At 49.8% G+C, this 13,042-nt stretch overlaps 1 protein-coding gene across 17 annotated transcripts in view; it reads right to left on the reverse strand.

The window, feature by feature from the left end:
- The window catches only part of NRXN2 (neurexin 2), a 170,456-nt gene that overhangs the window by 115,658 nt on the left and 41,756 nt on the right, over nt 1-13,042 (reverse strand). For 12 of the 17 annotated variants that reach the window (XM_072639001.1, XM_072638996.1, XM_072638994.1 and 9 more), the window contains 2 exons: nt 10,010-10,311; nt 944-967 (listed from right to left, as the gene is read on the reverse strand). In XM_072639001.1, coding sequence (XP_072495102.1) covers nt 944-967; nt 10,010-10,311 — 326 coding nt within the window. The remainder of the gene's footprint in view (nt 1-943; nt 968-10,009; nt 10,312-13,042) is intronic. The other 5 variants (XM_072638998.1, XM_072638997.1, XM_072638995.1 and 2 more) reach the window with 1 other exon arrangement.

Raw genomic sequence — 13,042 nt, forward strand, 5'->3', positions numbered from 1 at the left:
AACCTCTTCCCCAGGGGTCATGCAGGATAGGGGCCAGAAGGAGCGGAAGAGGGATGGATGGAGAAGGGAAGACAGTGTGAGACACAGTGTTAGTCAGAGCTGCAGAGCGGTCTGGGGGAGAACAGGACACTGTCCCTGGTTGGGGGGCAGAGGAAGACCCTTCATGCCATGCAGTATGTAGAGGGGAAGGGCCGGGCACCCCTAAGGCAGAGCAAGGAGGCCACCTTTCCCCTGGCAGCCAACCTCAACCCCCCGAAACATGAGACCAGCTCCCAGAGGTGTATCTGAGGAGGGTAGAAAGCAAAATCTCCTTCCTCACTGGTCCCCAGGGAGATCTGTCCTCTCTCTGATGTCCCTGCTTCACCCCTCCACACACACATCTCTAGAGATCCCACCCTGCTGGCTGCCATGGGGCTCTCCCCATCCCAACCCCAGGGAGCCCGTCCTTGGGAGCTGACAGTGAGCGAAGGCACAGCATGTCATGGGATGGCGTTTTCCATGGATTTTCCGGAGACCAAGAAAGAAACCAAACCAAAGAAGGAAAAAAATAAATAAACCAAAGAGAAGGAAGAAATCAACTACATAAAGCAACAGAAACAAGAGACGGGCACTGGGACCGGCCTCCCCAGAGCCGGTGCTGGCAGAGGTCCTGCCCCCAGTTTTCTCTGGCTAGTGGCCTGAATTTAGGGTGGGGAGGAATCGGTCAAATTTCGCGATTCCCATTTGACTTTGTATCAAGAAGGAAAAAAAGAAAAGGGGAAAAGAAAGAAGGAAAAACAGAAAGGAGAGAGAAGCAAAATCCAAAGGTCGTCCAGAACCAACTGGAAGAGCAGAACGGAAACCAAAGAGGCCAAAGGAGAATCGAACAGTTAAAAAAAACCCACGGCAAACCAAACGATAAGACAATTAGAGTGATATCTACCAGGTAATGCAGTTTGTTTACCATAGCGTGTCCAATCCCTGCGTGCTGCACCGGAGGTGTGGGGGTGGGGAGGGGGGGGTCACAAACAAAAAAACGAACAAAAAACAGAACGAAAGAAAAGAAAAATAAAATGACCAATCGTGAAACTCAAGAAAGGAGGAGAAATATATATCTCTATATATTTGGTTGTTCCCTCGGGCCCTCCCACCCTGGGAATCAGCTGAAAATTTTTAAGATTTAGAAAAAAATCAAAGTTCTGAGGGGGGCAACAAAGAAAACAAGGAGGAGCTTGACCCCCTCATGTCCCCCTTCTGCTTCTTCCTTTCTTCCCCCCGCCGCCCCCCCCCCCCCAGTCATGGATCCCCTTTTCCATGCCCTCAATCCCTTTCCCCGGAGAGCCGTCTGCAGAAAAGGGGGAATAGGTTAGAGATCTTGGTTAGTAGAGGAAGAAACAAGAAAAGAATCAGGACTGAGAAACCAAGGACTAAACAATGGCCAACATTCCATAGATGAGACAAAAGGTTAGTTCGGTTTTCCACCCCCATCCTCCCACCCCTTCAGCCCCACCCGCCCAGCCCTAGCCCTGCCCCCGCCCCCCACACCAGGTTGTAAGCGTGTTAGTAACACACACAAGTTGGTAACGGGGTTGTCCAACAGAGAGGGTTGAGGGAGGTGGGGGGGAAGGCAGGGTGGTTAAGAAGCAAACCTAACTATGCAGTATTAGTAAATCCTGTCAGCTGAAATGTCACGGGGTGGGGGTTAGGGGTTAGGGGAAGGGAGGGGAGAGGAGAGGGATGTGAGAGAGGGATGATCTATTGGATTGGGCAGTTGATTGGTGGGCTTATGGGCTTAGAGGCCACCAGATGGCTTCCAGATTCAAAGAGCTGGTTGGGGTTGGCCAATTAGTTGACCAGTGGCCTGCTGGGGTCTTGGACAATGAGTTGTTTGGTGACCATCCAGCTAGCTGATTGGTTGTGGGCTGGCAGTCAATAGCTCCTTGAAAACCAACTGGCTGGTAGGGATGTGAAACTGTTTTATTTGGGGAAACAGAGAATGTTCCAAAGCAAAATAGTGGGGAAAGGAGATTCTGTGTTCTGTGGGCGAGGCTTGGGGATAGGAATTCAAGGAGGCATGAGGGTCCCCCCAGCTCCTCTCATTTTGGTCCCTTCTCTTCACCAAGAATGGAAGAGGAAGAGTGAATCATTGTGAGAATTAGGATACCACTTTTCCAAGTACAGTTGGAAGGGGACATTTTCCCAATAATTTCCAATTATTTCAAGCCCTCCCCCTCCCACTCTGATCCCCCAAATAACCAAATCTCATCCTCCCTGCCCTCATTTACTTCTTCAGGGCCCCACCATTTCCCAAAGGTTCCCATGATTCTTTCCACCAACAATATTCCCTCTCATCCTTCTGAATAGTGACTTCCCTGTAAATGACCCTTCCCCATCATCCTCTGAAAAATAAAACCACCCAATTTACCCCATCGTTCAATCTCCCTGCTTCCATCTACACCTACAGACCCACATACCTCTTTCCACAACCAACATTCTCTCTAGCCTCCCATGTTTCATGAATACCCACCCATAGGCCTGGCTGCTTTCCACAAACTCTCTTTTTCTCTGGATCCCTTAGCAATGAGGATTAGTCAAATCACATCCTCCTACCCCATGGCTCTAGGTGGGACATGAGTCCCTTTCTCTCCATGATCCCTTTAGAGAATGACCCTGGACTTGGGAGCCAAGGACGTAAGGAGAAGGAAACACTGGGGCAGCAGAGATGATAGACAGGGCACTAAACAATGTGGGGAACCTTCAGTGATAAGGCAGCTAGATAATGAGTGGCATTAAAGGGGCAGGCCCATTAGGAAGAATGTTGGCAAAACTAACAGACACAGTACTAATTCGGGCAGACAATGGTGAAGGCCCCCATGAAATTACCAGTGTTGGGATTCCATACTTAGTAACGGGGAGGAGTTCTAAATCACTAATATTAATCAGCAAGTGTTCTGAGCATCTCTGAATATGGGAGAAGACTCCACTCTAAGAAATACAATTCAACAAGTAATTATTCAAGTATCTTCTATGAGCAAAGGGATGGGAAGCTCAACGGTCAGGGCAACGTGGAACCTGGCAAGAGGAAAAATGGAAGTACTGTGGGAGAAGCAAGGCTTTAAGTGAAGAGGCTACTCCTTGAGAGCATGAAGGATTTAGCTGCGAGGCCCTTGAACTGCTAGTAAGGATGGAATGTTGATCCATCAGTCCCATGGGATGGGTCTCATGGCCAAAATTCCAGCCCCTGGTAACCATCAGGACCAATTGTGCTAATCCAAGAGTAACATGGAGGCAGACAACAGGTTTGACCAGCTTGCACAAAGGGGGTTCAAGACTAAGAAAGAGAATGAGAAGAAAAATAGCGCCAGAGACTGGCCTAAGAAGGCAGAAACTTAGGGGCTGAGGTTGGCACTGCCACCAATTTGCTTCTAGTTAATCATGGGTGATTACTTCCAGTCTTTGAATCTCAATTTCCCCTTCTGTAAAGAAAGGATTGGATCTCTAAGTCCCCTTTCTCTTCCTGGCTGTGGCATTCTGGGCTCTAAGGCTATTCCCAACTCTGACTCGTATCCCAACCTCAAGTGGAAGAATGAGAGGCAGTCCAAGCAGAAAACACTCCTGCCAAGGCAAAACCCAGAGACTGGAGCATCACTGATAAGCCTGTATGTGGTCTGCACTGCAGTACTGGGTGGGAGGTAAGAGTGAGTTTCAACAAAACCCTCTCAGGGCTCCCGATGATTAAAATTCCTTTGGGAAGGGTGTGAATAATCCCCTCCCAGCCCAGATTCCACACTCTATCGGGGGAGGTGCCATAAACCAAGGACATGAGTATTTCCATCTTTGAATGCTCTTGATTCCTGGGAGGCTGAATGTGCCAGGACAAGAGGGATGGGGGAAGGGCTAAAGGAGGAGAGGAGGAAGGTAGGAAGAGGCAGTAGACAGCCAGATGAGGCCCTACATCAGGGCTAGAGGGAAATGGGATGGGACTGAGAAAACAGCTCCTGAATAATGATTGGGGGGAGTATGAGATGAGTCTGATTGCTAAGATTCAAAAGCCAGGAGAACAGGAGTCTTAGGTCAGAAAAGAGAAGACTGAGGAGGGAGGTGACTGGCATGTGTAAAATCATTCGAGGACTAGACAAAGCTACTCACCATGGAACTGTTCTGGAGTACCAAGAGGAGGAGAATCCCCTCTGAAACTTGACGAAGGCAAGTTTTTAGGTCAGAGAGCTTTCAGCAGAGGCTGGTAAGCACTCAGGAAGGTTGGAAGAGAGATTCTGCCTAAACACGAATCACAGAGAGCCAAAACAGCCCTCAGAGGCTACCTGGTCCAAACCCTCATTTTACAGAGGCATTCAGGGAAGTCAAGGGAGTGCCCAAAGTCACACAAGTGGCAAATGTAAAGCCAGGATTTGAACTCATGTCATCTGACTACAAACTCAGCACAATCTCCACTGTGCTGGAATTAGAATGGAAAAAAACACTGTAGTTGGGTCAAAAGACCCAGGTGAAAATTCTAGCTCTGCCTCCTTAGAATCTGAGTGGGGCAAGCCCCTTCCCTGCTCTCAAGCCTTAGCTTCCTCATGGTTGGCATAGATGATATTAAAGTTTGCTTTCACTTCTAAGTCTCTTCCAAGTCTCAGATTCTTTGATCCCATGGAAAGAAGAACAGTGATACCAGTCATCTCCAAGAGGTGGTAGATTTAGGCATAGGAGGAAATCTTAAAAGTACTCTGGGGTTTGGATATCATTATCATCGCATTTATGTCATATCAATTTTTGTAAAGCACTTGGCAAATATTATCTCCGGATCCCAACACTAACTCTGATAGGAAGATGTTATTACTCTCATATTATTATTCCCACTTTATAACTGAGGAAATTGAGGCAGACAGAGGTTAAATGACTTGCCCAGGGTCATATCATTAATAAGTGTCTGAGGCCAGATTTGAACTCAAATCTTGATTTCAGGTCCAACAGTCTATCCCCTGGGTAGCCTAGCAGCTTCTGATGTCTCTTTATGAATGTCAGAAAGATCAGGAGCCCCCCTAAAAGCTGGACTGGACCTCACCACAGAGACTAATGTCTAGGTGAGCAAGCATGGCCCCCCTCTCAGGCAGGTCACGTCTCCAGGAATTTCTATTGACCAGGGTATAGCAGGTTGGACCAACCAAAGCCCCTGCTCCTTTGAGCAGTCTCTGTATACCCAGTGGCCTACAAAGCACCTACACTTGGCACTCTGTAGTGGCTTCCTAAATGCTTGCTAACTGACTGATTGATTGATTGATTGATTTCAGAGGCATGTTGGCATAACTTGGCAGTCACTGACTCTGTTCAATGGAAGGAAGATTAATCAAGGCTCAAATACAGGACATGAGGTTCAAAGAGGTCTTAGACATTATCTAGCTCAGCCTCTCCTTGTATAGAGGTGAAAACTGAGGCCCAGAGAAGAAATTCTTGTGACTTTAGAGCACCATAAAAATATGAGCTAATTTGCCCACTAGACATCCTCCTGGAGAAATGAAAGCTGGAAATGGAACCTGTCCTCTCAAGGCACCCTCTTCCTATTTCAAATCCTCTGGCCTTGGGACTCCCTAAGTCCTAATTCCAAAGCAGCCCCCATCCTGGATGCCTCATGGGATATACTCTACTTCCCATCTCTGTCCTAGACTGGGAGCTCTATGAGGGCAGGAAATAGACATGATCTTATCAAAACTTGATAAAATAATTATCTCTCCCCTACCTTGTGCCCCACACGGATGAACTTAATAAGGATGTGGTGACAATGGCAGGATTCTCAGTCAGAATCAAAGTGAGAACAATTTTAGTTCTTATACTGTTCTTAAGGCTTACAAAGTTCTCTCTTCCTCAGACTCTTGTGGGAGAGGAGGGATAAGAATGATTGGAGGATAGGCTCAGAGACTTGACTTGCGATTTCATTGTTATAGGCAGCTCCCAGGTGAGAACTAGCATATGGCGCAGTGGATAGAGCACTGGACCTGGAGTCTGAAAGACGCATCTTCCTGAGTTCCAGTTTGGCCTCAGACATTCACTAGCTGTGTGGTGGTGAAGTGGATAGAGCACCAGTGCAGAAGTCAGGAGGACCTGAATTCAAAACTCACCTCAGACTCTTGACACTCACTAGCTGTGTGACCTTGGGCAAGTCACTTAACCCCAATTGCCTCATCCTGGGTCATCTCCAGTCATCCTGATGAGTATCAGGTCACTGGATTCAGATGGCTCTGGAGGAGAAGTGAGGCTGGTGACCTGCACAGCCCTCCCTCACTCAAAACAAAGTCAAGTGCAAGTCATGTCATCATTTCTCTGATGGCTTGGCCTTCAGCAACGAAGGATGAACACACATAAAATCACTTAATCCCATTTGCCTTAGTTTCCTCATCTGTAAAATAAGCTGAAGAAGGAAATGGCAAACTGCTCCAGTATCTTTGCCAAGAAAATCCCAAAATGGGATCACCGAGAGCTGTTCAGGACAGACCAACAAAGGCATTTATATACAGTACTTTAAGTTACAAAGCACTTTGCAAATATTGTCCCACTTAATTCCCACAGCTCTGTAAGGTAGTTGCTATTATTATCCCCATTTTACAGATGAGGGAATCAAAGCAGACAGAGGTTAAGTGACTCCTCCAAGCTAGTAAATGTCTTGAGTCCTGATTTGAACTCAGATCTGCCTCGAGGTCCAGCTCACTATCCATTGCTCCACCTAGCAGTCTCAGATGAAGGAACTAAAATTGAGTGGTTATGTCTGAGACAGGATTTGAACTTCCTGGATCCAAGTCCAGCACTCTAACCAATGCACTACCTAACTGTCCCTTCTCTGCAGCATATTCATTGGTTAACAGGCATTTATTAAGCACTTACTATGGGCTAGAAACTCTGCTAGGCTAGGAAGGCTTTTAACATGGTCCCTGCTCTCAAAAAGATCACCTCTCATGGGGTAGACCACATGCAAAGAGTAAGGCAGATACAAGATAGACAGAGTGTAAATGGAAAGCAGCCCAGAGGAAGGGGCCAGAGCATAAGAGGTGCCAGCAGGAAGCCCTGAACCCAGGTCCTCCTGGCTTGGAGATCAGCTTGGCTCTCTGTTCTCCCCTAGCTCCTCTCCTTCCCCCTCATCACCCACTTTAAATCACAGTTATCTGTCTATAGCTCTTATCTCTCTATTAGACAGTTAGCTAGCTCCCCAAGGGCAGGGATTGGGCCATATCTAAACTCTGGATCTCCCATGGGCCTTGCACATGGCCTGAATAGAGCAGGCTTTTAATAAACATGTATTGAATTGGATTGGATTGAGCATTGGCATGGCCTCCATCATGGCGGCCTCAGGGCCTGGGGGTTGGATCCTGATGAAAGGAGGGCCCATTCCTCTGGGGTCCTAGCAACTCTCAATCCCTGCACTCCCCCTCCAATCATGCCCCCAGAGGCTGTCACATGATACTAATGAATGAGGGGATGTTTTGGTAGCTGAATTGCCTTCCTAATTTGGCTCTGGCTAGCATTAAAATGAGCTCTCTGGCTAATGTTAAAATTAGCTCTGGCGAACGTTAAAGCAAGCTCTCTGGCCAGCGTCAAAAGGAGCACGCACTCACTGAGCTGGGCCATGGCAGGAGCCCACTGGGCAGGGGGAGGAAGCAGGTCTCAAAATAAAAATAGGCCTCCGAGAATCCACCCTGATGGTGATCAGCTGTCAGATAAATGGAGGGGGCTTTGGCCATCTCAGTCTTGGGGATGGGGGGGGGGGGGGGCGTCCCCTGGCACTCAGGGCTATTTCTCACAGCCTTGTTATGATTCCAGGGCTGACCATCCCATCCGGACGAATTCTCCCAAGGTCGTGCTTTCTCCCCTCTCCCTCCTGCTGCCTGGCCTTCTGGCCTCTCCATGGCTCCCTGGCCACCTCCTCCAGGAGAAGAGAATGTCTCTGGGTTGTTGTTGCTGAGGTCGGGCCGGCTCTCACCCCATTGGCTGTGCCAAGCACTTGGGGGAAAAACTTGGAATTCACTCGACAAAGTGTCCTTGGCCCCTAGCCACCCACTCAACCAGGCCAGCAGCTGGTGTCATTCATCACTCTGCGTCACTCTCTTCTTGCCTGGCCCCAGAGGAAACCTGGTCCCATGACCCCCAGCTAGGGACGCAGAGCTGCCCCCCCTCCTGCTTCTATTTTGGGACTCATCACCTCTTCTCTTCTCCCACCCCCCCCCAGGCTTTTCCCTTTCCCCAATCCTGGGGTATCATCCAGGTCTAGATTAGCTCCTCTCTAAGAAGGCCCTTCCAGCCCTCAAATTCCACAGGAAACAGCAGAAATATGGAGGGAAGAACACTGCCTATGAAGTCAAGGGATCTGGATTCATTTTGGCTGGTTAAGACATATCTCTCTCTGGGCCTCACAGTCAAACAGGGGTAAGGAGCATGGGTTCAAATCTCAGCTCTACCTCACCTCTCTGCCTCTGTTTCCTGGTCTGTAAAATGAGAGGGTTAGATTAGATGGCCTCCAATGTCCCTTCTGGCACCCCAGGAGCCTCTGAGGCCCCTTCCAATTCTCAATCCCCAGACCTAGTTTGTCTCTAATGTCCCTTTCATCTCCAAACCTGATTGAGCTGTGTGGTCATTGAAACTCAGTAAATGTTGACTGACAAAATGATTAAGTTCTTCCTGGGGTGGAGCCCAAGTAACAGGTGGTGGAGAAGCATCATGGAGGCATCAAGGTTCAGGGAAAAGCCAAGAAGCAGGAGCCTGAAAAGATCAGGCCCCAAAAGGGAGTCTCTAAGTAAGACAGACACTACTAAGAGAAAGCCCCATCTACAAAGAGCGAAAGGGTCACCCAAAGAGTAAGAGGGTCAGGTATGCCTTACCCTACCTGCTAATCTGACCAGGGACAGGTGGCGGGGACAGAAGCTGGATAGATGATAGCCCAACAAGTATGGCCCCTCACTCCAGATAGCAGAGGATTGCAGTAAGAGGGGCTGGCACACCCTGAATTCAACAGTGTCAGAAAAGACGTCCAGCTAAAAGTCAATGCGAAAAGTGCTAAGTGAGCAGCCCCCTACCCACCCATGTTAGTCCATTAACTGATGGTGCTAACTCAGTTGGAGAGGAGGTCAGGCAGACTTGGGACCCAGGAACAGAGTTCCAGAGTCAGCTGAGAGGAGGTGAAGCAAGATTCTACCTGGCAGTTGCCAGGACGATGCCAACCCATAAGACACAGACGACAAAGGAGATGATGCTGAGGAAGAGAGAGAATAGTGGGGCAGAGATGTCTATGAGGCAGCCACAAGGTAACAGACTAATAGACTGATAGGCCCCCAGGACCTCTGCCCAGGGTTGGACCAGGTAGCAGAGGAGTGCTATTGTGGATGAGAAAAGCTGAAAAAAGTGGGAGCTAAATGTCCCTGAGTACAGACAGACAGTGATCACAGACTTCAGTCAGAGAAGAGGCGTTGGGGCAGAGGACAGGGGCCAGCTTGTGGTGCAAGAAGAGCAAGAAGGGCCAGAGATACCCCACCCTAGGAAAGAGGAATCAGTGCCAACAAGGGGTCAGACAAGAATGGCCATCTTCTCCCCAAGCTGCCATAGGAAACAAAGCCTTGGAAGTGCTGTATTGTCAGGGTTCCTGAAGCCCACCTTTCTGGGCAGGAGGCTAGGATGGGACCCAGTTGATAAGGGGTGTGCTTTCAGGGGAGTCTTGGGAGAGGAAACTTCTCCCTACTCTGACTCTTCCCTGTGCTGCCACTCTGGTCCTGGCCCAAGTGCCAGCTTCATTCCTTCCATCCCCACACCCTTCCAGCCCCCAGGACACAGCTGGCCTTTCTCTCCTTCTCCCTTTCCCCTCTGACCTTCCCACCCTTTTCAGGTCAAAGACCTCATCCCAAACCTCAGGCTCCCCTGGCACAGCCAAGACTCCCAGACTCCTTCATGTCCACCTTTCCCCAGCCCTGAGCCTGTGGCTCCCAAGGCCCTGCCGCCCTCCCCTGCCCTTGCCAGCTCCCTGTGGGCTCCCCTCCCCTGCACCCCCTACCTGGCGCAGGTTTCGGGTGACCCGGACGTCGTGCCAGGCATTGTCGTTGAACTTGCCATTGACGGGTTCCACCAGGGCCTCGAAGGCACCGGATCCGAGGTTGATGACAAGCCAGACGGCACCGGACTTGAGGGACAGGTTGACGTAATCAGCCGACTTGCCCGTGTGCAGCATGAGGCCGTTCCTTTGCAAGGTTCGGAAGGCCAGCGTGATCTCGTCCGTGCTGCTCTGGATCGGGTTGTGGGACAGGTCATAGCAGAAGAACTCGTTACCTTTGAAGGTTGCCACAAACTCCTCCTTTCCTGCAGAGAGTGGGGCTGTGGGTTAGCTAGAGGGGTCAAGCTCCCCTCTGCCCACCCTCCAGCCACAGAGTCCAGACAAAGCTCAAAGGTCAACTAGAATCCCCCTCCCCCATCCCTGGCCAGTGTTCCTCCATTGTCCCCTGGGACATTTGTGATGATGGGGAGTTCACCACCAGTCCATTCCACCATCAGTCAGCTCCAATTGTTACCAAGCTTTTCTCTCTATCTCCTTACATTCATTCTCCTTGCTCCAAGTTTGCTCCTCAGGATTTCCTCCTGGGATCCATGCATCCTGATTTCCATCTAGAACTCTGGGAATCTGATCTCCATCCCCATCCCTGTGGCCCCACGCCATCATCCCATCGGATACCCACCTCCTCCAAGTTTCCTGCCTATTCTCAAAGCTCAGGGCTGCCAATTGGCCCTACCATCATCAGTGAGCTACCTGGCCTTCCTACATCTCCCCCCAGATGTGGTTAAGTTCATTCAGGTCACTGGGACAAGGGAGAAATGAGCCCATGGTGGGGAGGTTATTGCCAACCTAGTCAGGAGAGAAGAGCACCCCTGGCCCAGGCCCTGCCCATACACACTCAGTGGCAGCCTCCCCTCTCTTTGAGGTATGGATGGCTCTGCCTGACTCTTCCCTCATGCACTGGTACAGTTCTGTGCCTGTTCACCCCAGAGGGCACTCAGCTGGGTCAAGAGAAAGAGTGGGCTCCCACACACACCTGCAGAGTGCTCCAGGAAATCCCTGAGACCACTCTACCCCATGCCCACTGGTCCTCTGCATTGGGGCACCATACAGTCATTGAATGTCAGAGCCAGGAAGGGGCTTAGAACACAGAGTAGAGAATGTCAGACCTAGGAGGGACCTTAGAACATAGAACATGGAATGACAGCTGGGAGGACCCTTCGTTCAATTCCCTCATTTAAAAGAGGAAGAAACAGGCTCAAAAGGAGATGCCAAGAGCCATGAGACAGACATGAGGGTGAAGGCATGTGGACAAAGAAAGGCAGAAATCTCTTCCCTCAGCCTGGGGCCAGTTTCCAGGAGGCTTTGGGGCATCAGACTCTCCCAGGGCCCTGCAGTCCTCCTCCTTGCTCCACAGCCCTGTCCTCATCATCCAGACACAGATCCAGAGGGTTGGGGTGCAAAGTAGGATGGGAGATGGGCACATCCAGGAGAATGAGGCAATTCAGAGCATATGAGCGAGAGAATGTGCAGGCAGGTGTGGATGAGTGTGCACAAAGGAGGTGCTAGGAGGAGGGTGAATGGATCACCATGACACTCACTCCCACAGCAGAGAAAGGCCTGTGTTGGCAGGACCTATACTAGCCCTCCTGGTCGGGGATGGACAGACTGGGAGGAAAGAACGCAGGATCCAGGAGCTTCCATGGGGAGGCAGTGTAATACAATACACAGGGCCCCAGGCTGGGGTCCTCTCCCACTTCTGCCATGTTCTAGCTAGGTGACCTGGGGCAAGTGGCTGTCCTCTGCTGGGTGGCTCTGGGTAAGGAGCTTAACCTCTCTGTGCCTGCTTGCTGGTCTGTAAATGAGACTATCATTTTTGGACCACCTCCCTTAGAGGGTTGTGGAGAGGCTAAAGTGAGATAAAGGGGGGAGATAAGACACTTTGCAAAGCTTAAGTCACTACACCACTCAATCAGTAAGAATTCATTAAGCCCCACCTATGGGCTTAGTACTGTGCTAGATGCTGCCAGTAGAAAGACAGAAAACAAAATCAATCCATCCCTGTCCTTGAGTAGTTCACAATCTATCAGGGAAACAACATACAAGTAGTAAACATAACAGCTAGCATTTAGAGGGACAGCTGGGTGGTGCAGTGGTTAGAGTGCTGGGCTTAGAGTCAGGAAGACTCATCTTCATAAATTCAAATCCAGCCTCAATCACTTGCTGCTGTGTGGCCCTGAGTAAGTCACTTCACCGTTTGCCTCAGTTTCTTCATCTGTAAAATGAGCTGGAGTAGGAAATGACAAACCACTCCAGTGTCTTTTCCAGGAAAACCTCAAATGGGATCAGGAAGAGTCAGACATGACTGAAATGACTGAGTGACAGCAACGGCATTTGCAGGGCTTTAGGGTTTGCAAAGTATTTTATAAAACTCATTCGATCCTCACAGCCACCCAGGTGGTAGGTGCTATTATCCTGTCCATTTTACTGATGAGGAAGTGAGGTTGACCTGAGTCACACAGCTAGGAAGCGCCTGAGACAGGATTCGAACTCAAATCTTCCTGACTTGAAGTCCGAAGTGGACTCTACCTACTTCACTGCATAGCACTATAAATATAAAGTCAATAGAAGGTGGGGAAGGGAGCAGGGGCACCTGGAGAAATCAGAGAGGCTTCCTGTAGGCGGCATTGGAGATAGGCTTTAAAGGGAGCTGAGGCTGGTCTGGGAAGGTGGTACCTACGTCACCGGTTAGAGAGGTGCCATGGGTACAGCACATGTCACAGGTTACATTCCTATCTACCTATTCTTGACTAAGAATGACCTTTCTCCAACCCAGATCTCCAAAACCACTGACGAACAGGACGCTAGAAGGCAGACCCAGAGACCTTTGGGCAGGGGTGGCCACTTGTAGGCACCTACATGCTGTGGATATCCACATCAGCAATCATACTGCATGTGAGGCTACCTTGCCCAGGCACAAGTGACCACCAAGTGGACATCTCTTGTCATAAATGTGAGTCTGTGAGCAGGCCTCAGTTT

Source organism: Notamacropus eugenii, chromosome 2 (genome assembly GCF_028372415.1).
Source record: "Notamacropus eugenii isolate mMacEug1 chromosome 2, mMacEug1.pri_v2, whole genome shotgun sequence".
Lineage (NCBI taxonomy): Eukaryota > Metazoa > Chordata > Mammalia > Diprotodontia > Macropodidae > Notamacropus > Notamacropus eugenii.